Below are 21209 nucleotides of genomic sequence, written 5' to 3' on the forward strand. Positions count from 1 at the left end.
ATTCAAGGTCTAGAGTAAGTGGTTTAGGTTCAAGGCTGAACCGGTTGTTCAGTACAGTAAATTCCAGAAATTGCACTTCAGAGATGTGTGATCGCTGCCCTCTGGTCTGTACACGATGGATGATGGCTGATTACTAAGAGTTTATCTTTAGTCTGGTGCCACCATCAGGCCAAATAATTCCCTCCAATGCTTTGGTCCACTGTATCTGCAAAGAAGTGAGGCAAGGAATGTAGTGTTGAAAGGAAATATCACTCTATGCAGTGCAGCCTCCTTCTCTTCCAAGTAAACCAAGACATGCATGTAATTGCAGGTTTTGGGGTGAAACCAGATCACTGCGATGCATGTTCAGGTGTTCTCCGTTGTATCTAATTTCTGCCAGGGGCCTTAAGGTTTCCTGTGTGCAGGTGCAACAAAATCCATACGTGCATTTACTCAATAGGCTGCTTTATTTAAACAAAAATGTTGAAATGCTTTCTCCACTCCACTACAAAACGTCCAGTATCTCTGGAACCGAAGCAGATTAAACAGGCTATGAAGAAATGGCGAGCAAATAGTCCATCACAATGGGGCCCTTACACAAACCTTGAACGTAACTCAATGTTTCTTTTGCCAGAGGTGCACCATGGGAGAATCACAATGGGAAAAAGTCTGTGGCGTTGTTTAATTTTAAGTGCAACATTTTTTTTTATAAAAAGGTTAGTGATGATTGTGTTCAGGTGCAGTATTATGTGTATTTTAATGATTGTCAAATACATCTCTATACATCTCTATTTCAGGTGTTACACCGCTGTAAGGGGAGATAGAAAGAAAAAGAGGAAAGAAAAGAAGCAAACACAATGTGCCAGCTTCAAGTCCAAAGTGTAATGTACGAGCACATACATTGATTACATGCATACCACATTTCACAGCAAACACGTGTCCGCACCACACTTTCAATGCGCTGCACAACAGAAAATACATGCTGTCCCTTTAATAGCAAACACTGCACAGTGTTTCCCCAAACTTTTCTCCTGCCATCACCTCATATTATTACCTTGAAGCCATTTTGAGCCATTTCAGAGAGATGTTTGATATACAACAACTACAGGTTTATGCATGCAGGCTCTCATATTCCCCCCCTGATCAGTAAAACAGTAAACAGATTGTATGTTAGCCTTTCATATAGATTCAATGCTATAAATAGGACACAATTATTTGAAGAATACAACATTCAGGCTCCCTCGTGTGGCTCCAAGGTGTACTGCAGATATAAATCTTAATTAAAAGACTTAATTAAAAGAAATTGTGAGAAATGTATTTGGCAATCCTAATGAAGTCGCTCTGTCTGGATTTACCTGAAGCTGCAGCACAGATGTACCTGATTTGAATGATTTGTTTGACTCTTGTTTGTTGTTCATTTTATTGGATGTATTTCCAGACTTAAACAGATTAAAACTAGGAAACAGCTAATACTTGTTGCACTGTTAAAAATAAAGAACTACGTACCATCCATTACTGAATCTGTACTGGTCTCCGCCATGTTGAATATTATACATCCTAAATTATCTCTGAGTTGCCCCCACCCGTAATTACGATGCGATGGCATGCGCAAACCTCCGAGGCGGCAGCTCGTATTTACTATACTTCGAATAGCACGTGAAGGCAGCATTAGACGGCGGCGCCGTGTTTTCGCGCCACCCAGAGTCCCGCAGTGAAGGCCGCAACCCACCGACTTTTGCTCGTTTGTGAAGCCACGGAGAAGGGCCTCCAACCTTATTTCGACAGGTGAGTTTATAACGTACACAAGATCTGTTAACATGGTTATAATGTTAGACTTTCTTTCTCGTTTTACGTCAACGTGAACTGAACTTACGAGTAAACTATATTGTAGCTAGCCTTTAGCTAGCAAAGTTAGCCCGGTTCACAACATCTGGGAGTCGTTATAGTCCTGTATGTGGTGACCCCGTTGTTTTTAGATAGGGTAGCAGGTAACAGAAGCTGGTGGCCACCTGTGTAGTTTTAACGTTAGCCAATCTGACTGTAAGCTTAACTGTCAACATCAAGTTAGCTAGCTACATTTATAATACAGCACATTTATAATACAGCCAGTGTAGCTGTATTATAAATGTGACAATTAGCTAAAATAAAAGACACTGACTGGACTGAACCACAGATCCTAACTCAACTCAGAAACTCCACATTCAAGTATTTATTTATCATCGTCATTACATGATTCAGGATAGCTCAACAGAAAAACAAAGTGTATTTACAAAGAATATATTCCCATATACAGTGGAAACCTCTTGTGGTGATCAATCGACCAAGTCAAATCACTATTAGCCGATGATTATCATAAACAATTGTCTTTTTCCTCTTTTACTCATGTAGATTAGCATTCACTTGACATTTGTGCGTTCATTACATGAATATAATGTAATGAATGGGACAGCTTTGCTACAGAATAAATACAGTACAGCTTGTTTAGGTGCGCACGTGTCTGTATGTCTTTATCGTTATTGATTCATTATTTTTGATTAATTAAATGGTTTGATTAAATGGTTTGAAATGTTTTATATACATGCCTTTTATAAAACATATTTTTGTGAAAGCATTATTGTTAAAGTATTACAGCATTAAGCAAGTGTTAAGTGTGGTGATTTCAGCAATACTTTTCACATTTATATGTATTTGTATCTCCTGTACTGTATATTATCGATACAATCTCTGTGATGCAGGTGTGGAGGTGAAAAGGAAGAAGTGCACCACATCCGGTACACGTGTCACCGATTCCTTTTGCACTCCCAGGTGGGTCTGATGTGTCAGGTGGTCATTCTAGACCAAATTAGAAGTAAACCATTTATGAAATATTGAAAAAATAAAATCAAGATACGTCTCGTCATACAAAGTGAATATCTCCTGTTGTTTTCATGTAAGACATCTGTTTAATCCAGTTTGCCAAAATTAAACCTAAATCTGGGACTCACTGTGGCCTCAGCAACGACACTAACGCTCCCTCTAGTGGCTGAACACTGCAATAGATGCTGTTGGTGACACCTTTGTTGTCTGTCTAATGCAGAGGAATGCAGTCTCTTTTCTTCGCCCCAATGATGATATAATACAAAGTTACTGAGAGAATACCAAGGCAGTTTTGTTTCTATTTTAACTGTGTTTACCACTGTACTGCGTACTATGAAAAGTGCTCTATAAATAAAATGTATTACTATTATAACTGGAGCCGTCTGTGGGGATGTGGTAATGAAAACCCTACTCAGAGTGTAGTTCAGGAAAGCTGGGAGAACATCAGATTCCGAGGTAATGGCTTTGGCTGGGTAACAAAAGCTGAATCAGAGGAACACAGGCTGGAATATAAGTGCTTTAAGTCCCTTCCCCTAGTAGTAATGTTCCTCCCCCTGATACTCCTGAGACCTGAAATATACCTCACATAATGGAATTAAAGAGAGTGAGAAAGGACATTTGGCAAGCCATTATGTAAGCTAGCTCAAAACAAAGGAAACAGGACCATGTGGGTCTTCTTGGACCAGCAGGAGGTCGGGTGCAGGACAAAGACATTGTATATACACATATCATAGAATTAATACTATAATTTAATTATTACTTTATTTATTTAATTATATAAAGTAATCACAATTCTAATTGGGTTAAAAACTTAACTTCAAGATACCACAACAACAAAGCTTAGTGAATGGAATAAGTACATCAATACATGTATATAAGTACAACATTGTACTTATATACCTGTTACTCTGTGCCCACTTAATGTTATGTTGACTAACTTAAAGGAAATGTCAGTGTGTTGTGGTGCACAAACCAGCAGAGAACAGTCTCTGCTGTACTGTGTTCAAGGTTGCAAGAAACTGTCTTCAGTCATTTGTTCTCCTGCAGAGTTTAGTTAGCTCAGGGCTAACTTGGCTTCGTTGCTCTGCAGCTTGGCTTGGCTGTTTACCAACCAACGTGGGACGTGTTAAGGTACACTCTTGAGTCACTGCAGAAAACAAAAAAAAGAGTGATGCATCACTCTCATCTGCTCCGAGCATTCATATAGCCATGAATATTTTCGGTTTTGGCAAGAATAGCGTTTGAGGAATGTGGAAGTACCTTCACAGTGTCATCGTATGACTGTCACCTCTGTAATGTGTGTCTCTCTTCCAGAGATATTATGGAGATGACTGACGGCTGTAATCAGCTGCACGAGAGTAATGGCGACGTGGTAACTTCGGACGATGACTCCGTAAGCCTGTTGTGCGATCTCAAAGGCTGGAGAAGCAGAGGGGCAGCCGAGGACATGGACATCAGTGATTTAGGTCCGCAATTTGGCAACGAGCAGAAAAAGAAAGTGGAGATGGAGATGAATCGACTGGAACCACCTGACTCAGGGCTATCCAGCTGTAGCCAGTCTGCAGCGGGCCGTGCTGATTCTACAACTCAATCAGGTGATTATAAGTTAGAAACTACTGACACATCAGCTTACAGCAGCCCATTGCTCCCATCATGACAGCATATTTCTCAAGTTTTGTGTTTTTATTACTAGATACCATATTATTCCGTTTTTACAAGAAACATTTCCTGAATCACTTCGTCTTGTCATATCGCAAAACATTCTCGTTATTTTACATCTTTGTTAAGTATCATTAAAAAAGAGCCTGTGAACAAGAGGAATTAAATCAATCTAGTAGGGTTGTCAAAAGTATCGAAACTCAAAAAAGTATCGATACTAAAATGTTGTATCCGGATACGATACTCATTTTAAAAAGTATCGAAATTAAGTTAATTTAGTTTTTATCAGGCTTGCCTAATATTTACAACCTCAAAATATTGTTCCAATTGTTATTGTTTATTTTATTTATTTATTTTTTGCACTACCTCAGACCTGAAACTTGTTATTTTTGCATTTTTTTTTGTTTTGGGGTCTTTTTTTCATCCTTGTGGTATCGAAAATGGTATCGAGTATCGAATATTTTCCTGAGTATCGGTATCGAGTTGAAAATTTTAGTATCGTGACAACCCTACAATCTACTATCAAATACAGATCTGAAATATGAATGCGTAATCCCCTATTACATTCTAGAAGCATGATTCAATGACTCGTATTCACAAGCAGAGGGTGCTGTGATCAATAGTGGAGGTGGCCTCACCAAACCCACACTGCAATAGTTTCGGAAAACTTGCAGCTTTGATAAATCGAAGCTTCATTTGCACATTTGCAGAGTTAAAAAAGCAGTTTGGATTGTTTGGTGTCAGCTAAAGTTTTAACAAGAAAATCCGTCACAATTCCAGTTTACAGTTTGACCACTGTCATTGAAAGTACCTTTCCCTCTGACTTGTCGTGTTTTATCTTCATTTTCTTTTTCACATATCTTGTTTTTATTCATCTTCGAAGCAGCAAAGCTCCCACAAAGTGTGAAAACCCTCAACAAGAGGAACGAAAAGGGAGAGACTCTTCTGCACAGAGCCTGCAGGAGGGAAGATCTGGCTCTAGTCAAAGGGCTCATTCAAGCCGGGATCAGCGTCAACGCTGCGGATTATGCAGGTTTCTCACAGCTTAGACACTCGATCACGTCTAAATTTTTAATGTGTTAACACAATTATCACACACTTGAATCGTTAGGCTGGACGGCGCTCCATGAGGCTTCTGCTGTGGGAGGCGAAGCGGTGGTTGAGGAGCTGCTGAAGGCCGGTGCTAACGTTAACGCTCGAAGCTCCGACGGCGTCACAGCTCTACACGATGCTGTGTGCACTGGAAACTATCAGGTGATGGAGAAACTCTGACTGAGACTTTTAAGATGTAGAGTACAGTTTTAATAACACTTTTCCACATTTCTCTGGAGAACCAACTTGCAGACTAGCCTCTTGTTCAAAGGTAACGCAGTGTGTCTATCTGAAGAATGTATCCCTGGGGTTTACAGAGAAGAATTGGACACCTGTGTAACTGTCCCTTTTCTTTCTGCCTCTTTTCTCCTTAAGTAAGATGTGCTTTTGTTCCAGCCACGTCTGACCTAGACAGACTCACATTACCGCCTCTGGCCAGACAGAATGCAGTGAATGTCCCAACATGCTCATTATGCATATAAAGTCAATTACAATAAAAGTTTACCCAGTAAATGTTATAAAAAAGGACTGTGACAGATGGAGAATGTGTTAAATTACACGCCAATGCTCTGTGAAATCTTACTGCAATTCTTATGATGCATGTGTTAATACTGGGTAGGGCTGATATCTGCCATGTTTTACTAGTTGTAAAATAATTCCACATTGTAAAACATTCCAGCGTGACTGCAGTGTCAGGCACTAATCAGTCCTGCAAATCAGGTATTTTTTTTAACATCACTTAGACAAGAGGACCTTTTCAGACTTTGATCAGCTGCAGTTTTCAGAACACTTAATCATGTTAATCACTTATTAGATTTTGTAATGAAAGGTCTGCAGTGAACACAGGAGCATTGACAGCGTAGTATGTGCACAAAATCAAAATCCACAAGCTGTTGGAGGTTCCACGTCCCTCTCCAGGGTGTCCGCGGAGTCTTAAAAAGTCTTAAATTCATTTTTCTAAATTTAAAGCCTTAAAAAGTCTTAAATTCGTCCAAACTGTCACATGTTTGTCTTAAATAAATAACTCAGAGGTCTTAAATTTGTTGGGGCAGGACTATTTTATTTTTCTCGCGGGACTTTTCGGGAAGGAGATGTAGAGAGGCTACTTTCTTGCTAGCTGCGTATATAAACGGATGTCTGCGCGCTTGCTAGCTAGTCTGCGACAATGGGTAAGTGCAGATTCAACGTCAGTTGGCTGGAAGACGTCCGTTTCCGAGGTTGGCTGGAGTCTCATTGAGTGACACACATGCTATGCTTGGGTTGTAATACAGCGGGATCCCCCCCACCATCGCGGGTTTTAGGTCTTAAATTTCATTCAAGGTGGTATTAAAAAGGTCTTAAAAAGTCTTAAATTTGACTTGCTGAAACCTGCAGATACCCTGCTCTCATGTGTGTTGTGTAGGTAGTGAAGCTTCTCCTCCAGTACGGGTCGAACGCCAGCGACAGGAATGTCGGCGGCCTCAGTGCACTCGACATGGCAAAGGAGGACGACATCAAAGAGCTGCTCTCTTCTGTTGTGCCTGAGCAACCTTGTGAGGCTCCGGCACAACACAGACAACCAGGTGAGCTACCTTACACATCCACACAAATGTGATCCGAGCCCTTTTTATTTTCGATATAATGAAAATATAAGTCATAGTAAATGGTCTAAAAAAAATCAGCAAATGCATTTTCCACCAAAGGATATTATACTCCACTGAAAGACTGAGTATCAACACTCGCCTCCTCTAGTCTTGAAATATGGCTGTGAACATTTCTAGTTGGAGCACAGCAACGACGTTTGCTTACAATGGTTGCCAACAACAAATGCAAATAGCCAAATGAGCACGATGAAGCAGTCATATTTCTGAACACTTTGAGCGAACTGACGGACAGCAGAGACGTGAATAATGTTGGCAGAATAGTTGAAGAAGTGTCTGGCTATTTTGAATTGATTTTTCACTGCAGTGGATTATGGAATTATATAATTCCACCTAAATTTGGTCGGTGCAGGGGATCCTAACCAACCACTACTGATTAGTCGACTAGTTAATTCAACGTTGCTACCTGTAGTCGGCACTAGAAATATTGATCGGTTAAACGTATTGTTTTATGTGCATATTTTAATTACATATTGACACATGCTGTCTGGGCTGTTGCTATGGAGAGATGCTGCTTCCACAGCAGCAATGGTGGCTCTTGGTTGTTATCTGAGCTTATCAGCAGTTCTTGACTTACTTCCACTTTGTTAGGTTCTGCTGGTGCCTTCGGCCACTTCCTCTTTCAAATAAGTGGCTGGGTTTAGCGATTGGTGTGGTTTCCTCCTTATTGACTAGACTGGCCAGCAGCGCACTGAAACCAGCTTACTAGTGAATCAGCATACATACTAAAGGTCCGATCACACAGACAACACATAACCCACAAAACCATCGATTTCCTGCGCTGTGGCGCAGCTGGCGTCCAGCGTTGCGTTTTTAGATAGGCATTAAAGTTACAATATTCTCAACTTTTCAGCACCAGGCGTGGAATCACAGCACTCGTCGTCAATATGACACTAAGCCCAGGAAGGCAATCAAAATCTAGCAAGAGGCGGGCTTTACCACTCAAACAATTCCTTTCTTTTTTGATGGTGGTAGATGTTGTAGAACCTATGGCAATTAAAGGTTTGTATTAATTGTTTTTAATGAGCTATATATTTTTATCAGTATGTCGTTTTTAAAGGGCCTTTTCCCTCCTCATCCATGAGCAGAGCTACAGCAAGAACTCAACGTCTGCTTGAATACACTATTCAACGCCCCCCCCCACAGGCTGATCAGCTGTTTTCATTTCTGAAGCGGCTTAGCCTGTTGTCACACGTTTCAGGGTTATCAGCGCCTTAAGCGTGCTATAAAATAATGAACTGGGCTAATGATAGCAAGCTCAATTACTCAACTTGCATGCTAAGATATAAGTGATGCAAAACTGATTATTCCTAGACTAAAGTCCCTGCTGGTATTTCATCAGATATTACACCACACACAGTGAGGCGTATTACAAACCAGGCGATCAGAGCTGACACTGATACTGATCTGAAATCTGAGTGTTTCCTTTTTTTTTCTCCATGTTTTCCTTTGTTTTAAACTCCTGTTTATGTACTATAAATTGTATGACCTACAGAACAAGAATTTTGGCCAAGAGTTAACGCAAATGTTTTAAATTTGTGTAAAAACTCTACCTGTGAACTGTGTTGGATCCATTTCTTATTTCAAGAGCGGTGAGTTCAGTTGAGGTCTTGAGTTCAGGATTCTTTCAGGTGCCCCATCTTCAGAGACTTACTGCCACAGCCGGCTCTCCTGCCAGGGCAGCGTACGGCTCGGCTGCAATGACATGGCAAATGCACAATCTGGAGAACCAGGTGACAGAGACGGTGCCAGAGAGCCTGGTGGCATTCAGATAAGGAGGGGTGTGAGTGCTTTTTACACTTTGAACGCCTTTTAGACTCAAGTGTGCATTTGTGTCAGTTGAGATCTTTTTACACTTCTTGGTACAAGTCCAATCATTTCATGGCATCCTTCACTTGCAGCATGTCGAAAGGCTCTCTGCTTTTGCAGCTTTTGTTGTGAATGTTTCACAAAATCTGTTTTTTAACATTTTTTTTTATTTATAGCCGAGTCATTCAGAGGCCATAACGGTAGTTTTGGAGGAGATGGGGAGGAAACAAACACAAATTTCGACTTGGCCTCTGACAAGTCCCGAGGATGCAGGTAGAGCTTCACTGACAGCAGCAAAGATATCCATTTACATGTTCATGTTTGAAGAGAAGCACACATAAGATTACAGCATATCCACCTGGTAATACTAATGCAAATGAGGTGATGTGCAAAACGTTGTCCGCTTGGTTGAAATACAGGACAGTCTTAAATATTCTTGATTTGTTTCCTGTTTTTCAGGCAGATATCAAACCGCCCTCACACAGATCGAGAATGTGCTGGTTGATGCGCTCACCCAGCAGCAGTCGGAGAAGGATAATCTTGCCCAAAAATACCGGTCAGTTCGGGAAGTTCTCTCATCCTTGACTTAAGTTGAAGCATTGCGAGCCAAACGACATGGTGTTACACAATGCTTTCGTTTTCAGAACATGGAGAAATTACATAATTCTGAGGAGGACTCAATTGTGCAATATATTTTTTTTGTAATCTTACTTTTACTTCCAAAAAGTGTTTTAGATAATGGTGTTAAACTGGGGATTTATAACATGGCAGTAAAATGTAGGAATATAAAATAAAACGCAGGTTTTGCAGTGGTGGTTGCAAATTTTTATATCAAGATACTTATGCTTGTGGAAAAGCAAATCTCCCTGCACAGCCACAGTTCCTCAGGTGCAGGTGGGTAGCAGGAGTACGTAAAATCAATAGAAAAAGACGGCCACCGCACACTGATAAGACTCTGCTGATATACTTTTATTATGAACAACGCGTTTCGCTTTCAGCGTCGTCAGGAGATACTTTTATATCAAGATACTTGTGCTTGTTTTATTGTGTTTTTATTGTTTTTAGCTGCCTTTATTCTTCTCTGGTGGAACTATAAAGGTCAGAACTCTGAACCTCTCTTTGTCGGTCTTCCTCGTCTTTGTTCACTGTTATCTGTTGTTACACGCTGTAAAACTGTGCTATCTGTTGCTTTGATGCTGTCATTCTCTAAACAATAATGAAACCACTGTCGACCTGAAGGTGGGTTATTCTCACTGCGCCGGCACACCACGGATCTAATTAACAGCAGCCTTGTGTGATTTTCTGTGCAGGAGTGTGCCTAAGTCCCTTTGGCAACGCATGTCGAAAAGTAAACTCGTCACCCTCGCTTCACGCCAGAGGACCATTGTGGAGATCCTCCGTAAGCAGATGCATTTGGTGGAGGTGTATGAAACCGCGAAGGCCAAACTTTCCACTCCCAACCATCAACCATGCGGTGCAGTTGTGTCAGATGACTCCGCAGCTTCCACACCGGCCCCACAACCCGGAAACACTTTACAACGCATCAACTTTCAGATGAAAGGAAATGATGCACTGATCCAGACGCGAGCTGAAGACAACGGCGTGCATCTCTGTCAGCTCATGCAGAGGGGAGTCGTGCCGTCTGGGAGTGTTCTACGGCTGTTGTTGAAGGTAAGGCAAAGCTCTCCTCATAAAACGGATTGAATGCACGCGTAACTGCTTGTTCTCGTCAAACAACCTGAACAAATCAATCAAATGTCTTCCCTAATGACAGGAAAGGTAATGATTACATTTTCTTTATTACAGTGAGCCTCATTCTCTGCTCAGGCAGACATTACTCCACTGTATCATTACATAGCAGCTAGTATTTAGCTCTGTGTTGATGCTCAGACTTTCAAAGTTAGCACCTTTAACATAGATAGAGATATTTGTCTACAGAATTTTATAACATTTTATATTTTCAGAAAGCCCATGAAAATTATTAATCTGAAAATTTTGTTCACACGTGTTTAAATCTTTAAAGCCCTTGTCCTTTGCTGAGATAATCCATCCATTTTACAGGTGTGTCCTATCAAGAAGCTGATGTGTGAGGTGTGCCTCATGCTGTCACAATAAAAGGCCACTTTAAAATGTGCCGTTTTATCACACGGAACAATGCATCAGAGCAAGTGTTGAGGGAGTGTGTAATCGGCATGCTGACTGCAGGAAGGTCCACCAGAGCTGTTGCCTGTGAATTGGATATTAATTGTGATCCGCCTTAGGTACGCCTGTGCAATAATCATGCCGTCTAATCAGCATCTTGATATGACAGACCTGTCAGGTGGATGGATTATCAAAGGAATAGTGCTCACTAACACATATTTGTGAACACATTTTGAGAGAAATAGGCCTTTTATGTATGTAGAACAAGTCTTCGAACCTAGATGAAAAATTGGAGAGAAAAACAAAAGTGTTCACATTGTTGTTGTATTTGGAGCTTCCACAATTGCAATGTCTGGAATTGCAGTGAGTGCCAATATGCATTACTGCCATTGTGCAATGCAGGTGTCCCTCTGCACCTTGTTCTAAAAATGCAATAAATATATATTTTACAGTAACAGTGGCTAGATAGGCTGTTTTTGATAGTACCGCTGTCGCAGGGTCACTGCCACCTTGCTCATGTGCTGGCTGACGGCTCGATAATGGACGGAAAAGGCCGGACGCACCGGGTTCCAGAACGCTGGCTGGAGTCTATCCTCGGGAACAACATCCCTGTCGGCTCCACGTACACCTGGGACAAGGTTAGACACCATGCTGCTTGATCTCATCTCTGCCCTCAAAACAAAGGAATGGCTGCAGAAAAGGGAAATAGTGTTGGCTTTTCATTCTAATACACAATGAAAGGGCCCGGATATCCAGACAGACAGTAGCACTGCATGAAAAAAAAGAGTCTCTTCTTCCATCCCAGCTAGCTCAATTGGGTGAATGACATACAACGTAGGTCACCAGGGATATTGCAATCAGTATTTGGTAAGCACCTTAACCACGAGCTGCGTTTTTTAAATTCTGGTCATTTTTATCCATTTGTACAACATTCTGGTTCAGAGCGAGATTTTGCCGTGGATATTCATCTTGTCCAAATGTGTTGTTGGCAGTGACCTTTCCGTCCCATCATACCATCAGATAAAAATGTTATCCATTCATGTTCCCATAAGAGAAACTCAATTAAGCACTGCCCTCGGGACAAAAATGTGATTTTATATCCGTTCAAATGAGATGGCACAGGCCGCCAATCAGCCACAGAAAACCTGCGCTGGCACGAAGAGAATGAACATGCAGACTTTACACGGAGGCACCCGTGTTCCTCCTCTCCTCCCTTTGATCTCACCCAGGAAGACGATGAGACCCACATTTCATTAATTCTCTGGGCACACATGTGTTGTCACTGTGTATAATGCTGCTGCTACACTCTAATTTCCCAGTTTGGGATCTATTTATCTATCTATGCCGTCTAATCCAAATGCTAGAGAGATCTGATCTCGGAGCGTACAGACCCGTCAGTTAATGCGTCCCGGCATGATCGCGTGACAAAACACAATTTGGGACTTGGGGAAGACAGAACAGAAAACATTTTGGTTAGCTAAAATAAATTAAAAAATAATTAAAAAAAACAGTCACAAAATAGAAAGTATAGTAAAATACCTACATGATATTGATAATACTATATTAATCTAGGATGATTTAGTTCCACCTCCCACAGACTCTTTTCCTTCCTAATCTGTTAGTGGAACAAGGTTCATGCGTCTGCTGTTTCCTGCCTGCCAGCAGGGGTCTGTGGAGACAGGACAGGACACAGCATTTAGCTGTAAATTATTGAGTGTTCACAGTAGAGCTGTGCACCAGCACACAGAGTCCTCCTCCTGCTGCCCCTCATCCTCCATCTCATTGAGAAAATTAAAAACAGAGGCCAATTTAAAGACATTTGATAGGCTGTCAGGTTTTCACATTTCCCAGCCGGCAACACTTTGATACTCTCGTTAATAAGTCATCATCTATGAACGTACGTGTGAACGGTGTTATTCCTGATGAACTCCTTCCACTGTTTGCTCAGGTGATGTTCAGAGACAAACCTTTGTCTTATTACTTATTGAACGCGGAGGCTGGAGGAATCAAACCACAAAGTCGTGACGATGTTCAACACAAGGCTGGTTCTTCTGAGGAGTTGCTGACAACAGGTCTGTTATTCCTGTCTGCCCCCCCCCCCCCCCCCCCCCCTTCACATACATCCTGCCTTTGACATTTCCTTCACACCAACTCACACAAATAAAGAGGGCAGCCACTGAAGCGTGGCCTTTTCCATGTCAATAATTAATCGCCTGCATCGTACATCTCTCACCTGGAGTTTCTCTGATCAGTTTCAAACAGCCTCATTACATTTATTTTAAGAAATTGGACTTTGTGTGTAAATGCATCGGTTTGAATGTCTTCTTCTCTTTTCTGCAGAGGCAATGATAATGAAAATCAAGATAATCCATCTAGTGGATGATGAGGAAATGCTGCCAAACGCTTTAATGGACCGTTACTGGGCGAGGCTCCTGCAGGAAGACTGTTCAGAGTTTTGGGAATAGGAGGGGGAAATGATTGTAATCATTTTGCCCATAACTGTGTTTGAGTCATTTGGTGAGTTTACGTCTTCCCCTAGTTTATTTGTACACATAGTGGGTAAAATGTGACGAGCGATCACATCAAAAAACCACTTATGGGGCTGAAAAAAATTCAGCGGGATTATTTATCTTCGTTTCTTTCCCAAAGTACACAGGTTTGTTCTTGTTTTTGTACTTCTTCTTGTTTGTAGGAGATTAAAAAAAGTTGTATTGTGTGTTATGTTTCCCCACTGTATCTCTAAACAGTGTTCCCTATTTTGAATTTTAAAACAAAGATTACACAGTTCCTAAATGTGTTTGGTTTAGTGTGGTGAAAGGTTTGAGCTGCAGACTCCCCGTCTACATCCAGTGACTTCTCTCAATGGTTTGAAGCAAAAACCTTAAGTGCACTTATCGAAATAAATCTGAGATTTGGAGAATTCATTCGTTATATTTTATTGGGAGTCCTGTAGCTATGCGTCTCTGCGACGGTCTGTGGCCTCCAGGATGCTTCTGGAAGCTGGAGGAAACAGCTGTGAGCTGCACTTTATCAGCGGGAGCAACTATTTTGTGTTGAAGGTTACCACACAATGGAGAGATTTATGCCTGAGTTGTCGGTGAGTTTCAATTTCTTTAAACTGAAAGCGGGTAGACATTCTCTTGAAATATCATGACTTTATTCTCTTTAAATTACAATGTTATTGTTGTATTACCATTTTTTTAACAAAATATTACAACTTAATTCTGTAAATCTAAGAGAACAGGTGTGCAGGGAGACAATATATATATATTTTTATCTAGTTTTGAACACAAGCAAAACAAAACTGAACCTGAAACACATTAAAGTCCAGGGCTTTGTTAAATTAATCAACATTATTGAATGCATCATTGAGGTGATTAGGGTGCAACGTGCGCCTCCCACACACACACACACACACACACGAGGAGGGAACTGAGAGACCCGTGCACGCTAGTATATCTGGAGAATACATATTTTAATGCCTTACAGCTCCATATTATCAGCTAACATGCTAGCTAATTTTGTGTTTTTGCCTTTACAAACGGTTTCAACAATAAACTGTAAAATATTCACAAGAATGCAGGAAATGAAATGTTACATTCACGAGCAACATAGTGATAAAGATATGAGAGACTGCGGTTAATCATTAGTGAGTGGGTGGTAAATGTATCGGGTGATGGTTATGTGCTGGATGTGACCGGGCGGTCCGGCTACTCCCCGCCCCGCCGCCCCTCCCTCCCCTCGGCTCCAGTCGCTCCAGTCCGCGATGGACCTCCGGACGTAGCAGACGGGTCTCGCGGCCGCTCGGCACTTTCTTTACGCGCGTGGTGAGTTCTCTCCTCCGTCGCAGTCCCACGCGCTGTTCTCTCTCTCGCTCCTGCAACGTAGGTAACCGCGTACACAGTAATTCAGGGTAGATTTGCTTCATCATGTGATTTCCTTTTGAGAAAGAGAGAGAAAAAAAAAATTCAGTCCGCTGCGTAATTCTGAAAGTTGTGTGAACTAATCGGAACAAATTAATTTCCGTCCGTTGATGCTGTCAGTGTTGTGTCCTTTCTCTCTTTTTGCTTTCTTTGTGTTGTTTTTTTGTTCCTCACACTCGCTGAAGACTTATTTCTCATTACATGAAGGTCCTTATGTGGAACTGTGGGAGAAGTTTGCATGGCGAAGACAACTTTAGACAGCAAGGTAATTTAAAAGACCATAAAGCATGAATTTCATTTGTTGTTTCATCTTTGATCTGACTTGCTTTAGAAGCACACATTTAAACAAAACATCCATGTTGAATAAACAGATGTGTTTGTATTGTAAAAGACTATGGCAAGCCGTTTTAACATTTAATAGCTAGACTGAATATGTGTTGCAGATATCTGTAATTCAATTCTTCCTAGTCATGAAGAACATTTCAGATATCCACAATGACATTCTTCCTATCCACAATTGTCATTTCAGATATCCACAATGACATTCTTCCTATCCACAATTGTCATTTCAGATATCCACACTGGCATTCTTCCTAGGACAAATTACGTCACTTTTGCCATTCATGTGTATTGGGCTTTCAGTTTCAGATATCCACAATTACATTCTGGATATCTAGAATGAACATTCTGGATATCTGCAATTGAATCCTTACTAGGAAAAACTCCCATTTCAGATATCTTCAATCCAATTGTTACTAGTCATAATTTTAATTTCAGATATCCAAAATGAAAAACTATTCCAGATATCCAGAATGTCATTTTGAATATCCAAAAATACATTGTGACTAGTAGAAATGTCGTTATGGATATCCACAATTCATATTATGACTAGTAGAAATGAAATTTCAGATATCTACAATTAGAATTGTGACTAGGAACAATACACTTGCAGATATCCACAAATGTATTGTTGATATCTGTTGACAGGTAGACAGGACGCCATTAAAAAAAAATTAAATTATGACTAGTAACAATTGGATTGAAGATATCTGAAATGGGAGTTTTTCCTAATAAGAATTCAATGCAGATATCCAGAATGTTCATTCTAGATATCCAGAATGTAATTGTGGATATCTGAAATTGAAAGCCCAATACACATGAATGGCAAAAGTGACGTCATTTGTCCTAGGAAGAATGCCATTGTGGATATCTGAAATGTTCTTTATGACTGGGAAGAATTGAATTACAGATATCTGCAATACATATTCAGTCTAGCTATTAAATGATAAAACGGCCACTTATACTTTTTAAGGAATTTTAGACATCTTAAATTTAGTTTTGACTAGTACAATCAAAGTTGTAGATATCTTAAAATATCATTTTTACTAGTAAGAATGTATTGTGGATATCTTTAATTACCATTTCTCCTAGGAGAAATGCTATTATGGATATCTAAAATATAATTACAGATAGGAGTGTGGTTCGAATAAATGTTAAAAGGCTTGCCATAAAAGACAGGCAAATTAGCCTTCAGTGCTGAGACGCTTCAATGATCTGCTTGGGTTTCCTCATGTGTTACAGTAATATAACAGTATATAACAGTAATAACAGTAAAAACTGCGTTATTCTGCGATTCCACTCATTTGCATGGATTTGCTTATTCCCCAGTATGAAAATAAGATGTGCCCATTACACACATGGATTGAGACACAGGTGCTTCCTGGTTTCTCTGTCTCTGCTGGCGCTCTGTCTGCTCAAGCTGGTCTACATTAAAGTGCCTGTGAGGGACAGCGTCTACATCGAGCCCTACGGCATCACGGCCAGCTCCTCCAGAACCCACAACCACAGGTATGACATCAACTGCACCGCCATCTACGAGCTCGACCCGGTGGAGGTGGGCAAGACCCTGGAGATGAAACGCAAGGTCATCGTGGACGTGGACGATGACAGCACGGTGAGTTTGACCTCCGACTGTCGGGCGTTCGTCAGGACGAGGGGCTACGACGACGTCCCGGTGTCCGACGAAGAGCGGCGCTTCCCGTTGGCGTACTCCCTGGTGGTGCACAAGAACGCACCCATGGTGGAGCGCATCCTTCACGCCATCTACGCGCCTCACAACACCTACTGCATTCACTACGACCAGAAGTCAGCGCCAGCGTTCATAAAGGCCATGCAGAACCTGGCTCGCTGCGCTCCCAACGTGTTCATCGCCTCAAAGTTGGAGTCTGTGGAATACGCCCACATCAGCAGGCTCAACGCCGACCTCAACTGCCTCTCTGACCTGCTCGCCTCACAGGTCAAGTGGAGGTATGTCATCAATCTGTGTGGCCAGGACTTCCCCCTCAAGTCAAACCTGGAGCTGGTGACGGAGCTGAAGCAGCTGAACGGCAGTAACATGCTGGAGTCCAGCCGACCCAGCACGCTCAAGAAGCAGCGCTTCGGCTTCCAGCACGAGCTGAAGAACGTGCCTTACGAGTACCGCCGCATCCCTGTCAGAACCGCGGTGGTGAAAGACGCTCCGCCCGACGGCATCGAGATGTTCATTGGGAGTGCGTATTTTGTCCTCTCCCGGGATTTTGTGAATTACGTTAGCAGCAGCCGGGTGGCGAAGGACTTTCTGTCGTGGTCCGCTGACACGTACTCGCCGGATGAGCACTTCTGGGCCACCCTGGTTCGGGTCCCCGGGGTGCCTGGACACGTTCCCAGGTCCGAGGCCGACATCACCGACCTGAGGAGTAAGACGAGACTAGTCAAATGGAACTATTTAGAAGGAAAACTTTACCCAGCATGCACAGGGACACACATGCGGAGCGTCTGCATCTACGGAGCGGCCGAGCTCCGCTGGCTCCTCAACTACGGTCACTGGTTTGCAAACAAGTTTGACCCCAAAGTGGACCCGATCCTGATTAAGTGTTTGGAGGAGAAGCTGATGGAAAAACGCAGATATGTGCAAACATGAGGGGAGGAGATCAGCTCCGGTATTTATTATGTTAGGCAAAAGGTGCAAAATTACATCAAAGTACATCGACTCAAACTTTGTACTTGAGCACAATTTTTGAGATGCAGGCACTTCACTTGAGTATTTTCATTTTGTTTGCCTCTACTATTCTGCCCGGTCGCCAGAAGAAAAATGCAGACAGTGTACGTTCCTGCAAAACACAGCTATGTTGCTAAGCAACGTAGTATATCCAGTGAATGTAACTGAAAGTTGTCAGCGTACAAGCAAAACAATCCACTTGGTGGTTCGGTCAGGACTTTCACCCAGGTGACTGCTGTCCGTGTCGTGTGAAAGGAAAAGTAAACTATTCTTACGTAACGTTGCGTAAGAAAGTCCACTGATGGCCGTTATTTATTTATGCTGGTTACGCTATCTTGATATATTATTATTTTAAAGACAGACCATGACCGGCCAATAACAAAACATTTTCTTATCAATTAATCTAAAAACAATTTCACCAATTAGTCAATCCAAATATTACATTTTCCCTATAAACAAACAATGTCACTGTGCGTTTCTGCAAGCGTGATACGTTGTTGCAGAAATGGATCGGGATCGAGCAAATCCCATGATACAATCGTAAAATGTGCGTTGGACACCGCAGTCCGAACCAGCTGCTTCATTAAAACACTGTGTTAATAATGCAACTGTAACGTAACAGAGGTTGTTTATTTTAAACCACACACACGCTGCTGGCAACGCCTGCCTTGCAAGGTGCCATCTTGATGACACATTGTCTTAGAGGGTCCAGTATCTCGCCCGAGGATGTTCCCCTGACTGGAGCAGCCGGGACTCGAACCTGTGATCTTCTGACGAGAGGGTGAGCACGCTCTACCTCCGCGTCTTCTAGGTCAGGTGGTTCTTTTCCACATCATTTCATAAAGTCTAATCGTCGTCAGACTTCAATGACCCCAGAAAGCTTTTAATCGGTGACAGATGGAATCTGAAAAAGTGCCTTTGTCCAAAAAGAAACGGGTTATTTGAGGAAATGCCATCGGAAACAAAGTGCCACTTGTTATTACATCCAAATACAGCGTCCACGTTGCTTTTGATTCCAGAGATTACTCTTATATTGAGAGTAGAAAAAATACCAAAGACTCAAATTGTTCTGTAAATGAAATGATCCACCGTGTTTTGTGTTTATTTGTCATGAAGCCAGCAGTTGATTTGAAGTTGTTAAGATGATGTATTCCTGAATAAAAGAATGATGCTTCTAATAGGCTGTTTTTATCCATAAATATAAAGATTTTAAAAGGCTTTGTAAAGGTTTTATGAGGCAAGAAATATGTTCAATGTGTTGTTTAGACTTCAGGATGCGATTTGTCGGTTGTTTACGATGAAAACTCCACAGCGTAATTCTGAGTATTCTGATCCAGTGAGACCAGTTTAATGGAACTTCTGGACCTCGAGGTAGTACGTTGTGATGAAATTCACCTGGATCTTTCCAAATGCACCTCGACCCGAGTGCATCGAACTGTTTTAATTCCCTCTCTGGACAGGACTGATGTGAAGTTTATGAAATGAGTGTGGGGAGGTGGAAGCTTCCTCAGTCTGTCAGAATATCCTGCCTCGCCTCAAAAAAAAGCTCCAGCATCTAATCTGACCCCAGACTCCTGTGTTCAGAAGGTCATGGAGGTCATAAGAAAGGTCGAGCACAAAAGTTGAGGCAGGGCAGAGATGGAGAACCTGACGTCTGATTCCTGTGTCTACTAGTACTACTTTACGTCACAGTGTTGATGATCCATGACAGGCTGAACCAGGATTGCATCGTTGTTTATACAGAAGTAATACAACACGGAGGATGTGGCGCTGCAGTGTAGTAACGGCAGCCGGCGTCGGTTACGTAGCAGCGGTTTATGTTTCTGTCTGCTCGACTAAGTAAACACTTCGAGCCTTTAATCTGCTGCAATCTTTCACGGGGAGGTTTTTAAAGCAAACTGTGGGAGAGATGTCAAATGGCCAACTACTTAGCTGACTGTGTTGTGATGGAAATGTGCGTGAGTGTTAACCTTACAAAAAGGTGGCCATCAGCATTTAGGATCAGAGTCCTTGGAGCTCACTGACTTGTGTTTCCATCTCCAAAACCGTAAGAGAAACTACTTTTCCCAGTTATCTCGTCACAAAAGTCGTATATTTGTGGTGTTGAAGCCAGATATTGGTGCCAACACTGTGCAGCCTGCTCTCTCTTAAAAATTATGTTTCCATATAGTGAAATGCAACCATAGTCAAATACACTTTCTGGAGGACTGGCGGCGTTTTTTTAGTCTGTCTATGTTTATAAATGAATGCTGCAATCGAATGGTGAGCTTGAGGTCGAGACACAGGAAACCACATGCCCGATATGTCTGGTGTTCAAGTCGTGAGAACGACGCTGCGATCACCATCATCCGAGGCTCTGTCCTCGGCCCCATCCTATTTATCATCTATCTCCTTCCTCTTGGTTCTATTTTCCGAAAATACAACATCCACTTCCATTGTTACGCGGACGACACCCAGCTCTACCTCGCCTCTAAACCCACCTCCACCTTCCCGCCCCCCTCCCTCTGTGTCTGTTTACAGGAAATCAAATCCTGGTTATCCTCCAACTTTCTCAAACTCAACAGCGATAAAACTGAGGTCCTCCTTGTTGGTTCAAAATCCTCTCTCAATAGCACTCCCAGTTTCACCATCCCCATTGACAACTCCTCTGTTTCCCCCTCCATTCAGGTTAAGAGCCTGGGTGTCGTCCTAGACAGCTCTTTGTCATTCCAGACTCACATTAATAATGTTACCCGGTCAGCCTACTTCCATCTTCGCAATATCAACCGCCTCCGTCCTTCCCTCACTTCCAACAGCGCTGCCATCCTGGTCCACACCCTAGTCACATCCCGCCTAGACTACTGTAACTCCCTCCTCTTTGGTCTCCCCCACAAGTCCATCCGTAAGCTCCAACTGGTCCAGAATTCAGCTGCTCGCATTGTCTCCAGAACTCCTTCCATCAATCATATCACGCCCGTTCTTCAACAACTCCACTGGCTTCCTGTCAAATTTCGCATAGACTTTAAAATCCTGCTTCACACTTTCAAGGCCATCCACAACCTCGCACCCCCATACCTCTCTGACCTCCTCCAC

General features: G+C 42.1%; 2 protein-coding genes across 4 annotated transcripts; both read left to right on the forward strand.

The window, feature by feature from the left end:
• Positions 1 to 1690: 1690 nt before the first annotated feature.
• LOC311023248 (uncharacterized protein) lies at positions 1691 to 14008 on the forward strand. Its single transcript, XM_084024955.1, has 12 exons — positions 1691 to 1764; positions 4150 to 4430; positions 5381 to 5527; positions 5606 to 5748; positions 6989 to 7148; positions 8858 to 9009; positions 9212 to 9308; positions 9495 to 9591; positions 10346 to 10706; positions 11675 to 11815; positions 13126 to 13249; positions 13518 to 14008. The coding sequence occupies exons 2-12, from the start codon at positions 4157 to 4159 to the stop codon at positions 13640 to 13642; spliced, it is 1821 nt and encodes a 606-aa protein (XP_083881081.1). The 5' UTR covers positions 1691 to 1764; positions 4150 to 4156; the 3' UTR covers positions 13643 to 14008.
• Positions 14009 to 14256: 248 nt separating this feature from the next.
• On the forward strand, positions 14257 to 19309 carry LOC311023855 (beta-1,3-galactosyl-O-glycosyl-glycoprotein beta-1,6-N-acetylglucosaminyltransferase 4-like). Of its 3 annotated transcripts, none has more exons than XM_084025945.1 (3): positions 14257 to 14274; positions 15308 to 15365; positions 16769 to 19309. In XM_084025945.1, the coding sequence occupies exon 3, from the start codon at positions 16770 to 16772 to the stop codon at positions 18057 to 18059; it is 1290 nt and encodes a 429-aa protein (XP_083882071.1). In that variant the 5' UTR covers positions 14257 to 14274; positions 15308 to 15365; position 16769; the 3' UTR covers positions 18060 to 19309. The 3 variants fall into 3 exon arrangements, with proteins under 3 accessions (XP_083882071.1, XP_083882069.1, XP_083882070.1); XM_084025943.1 differs by lacking the exon at positions 14257 to 14274 and adding an exon at positions 14845 to 15004; XM_084025944.1 differs by lacking the exon at positions 14257 to 14274 and adding an exon at positions 15044 to 15061.
• The last annotated feature ends 1900 nt before the right edge of the window (positions 19310 to 21209 follow it).

This window comes from Eutrigla gurnardus, assembly GCF_963514095.1.
Source record: "Eutrigla gurnardus genome assembly, chromosome: 13".
Lineage (NCBI taxonomy): Eukaryota > Metazoa > Chordata > Actinopteri > Perciformes > Triglidae > Eutrigla > Eutrigla gurnardus.

Coding starts and splice junctions, on each gene's coding strand:
- LOC311023855 (XM_084025945.1), top strand. CDS start 16,770: ATGAAAATAAGATGTGCCCATTACACACATGGATTGAGACACAGGTGC.
- LOC311023248 (XM_084024955.1), top strand. CDS start 4,157: ATGGAGATGACTGACGGCTGTAATCAGCTGCACGAGAGTAATGGCGAC. Junction 9,010..9,211: donor GCATTCAGATAAGGAGGGGT/GTGAGTGCTTTT, acceptor TTTTATTTATAG/CCGAGTCATTCAGAGGCCAT. Junction 11,816..13,125: donor CCACGTACACCTGGGACAAG/GTTAGACACCAT, acceptor CTGTTTGCTCAG/GTGATGTTCAGAGACAAACC.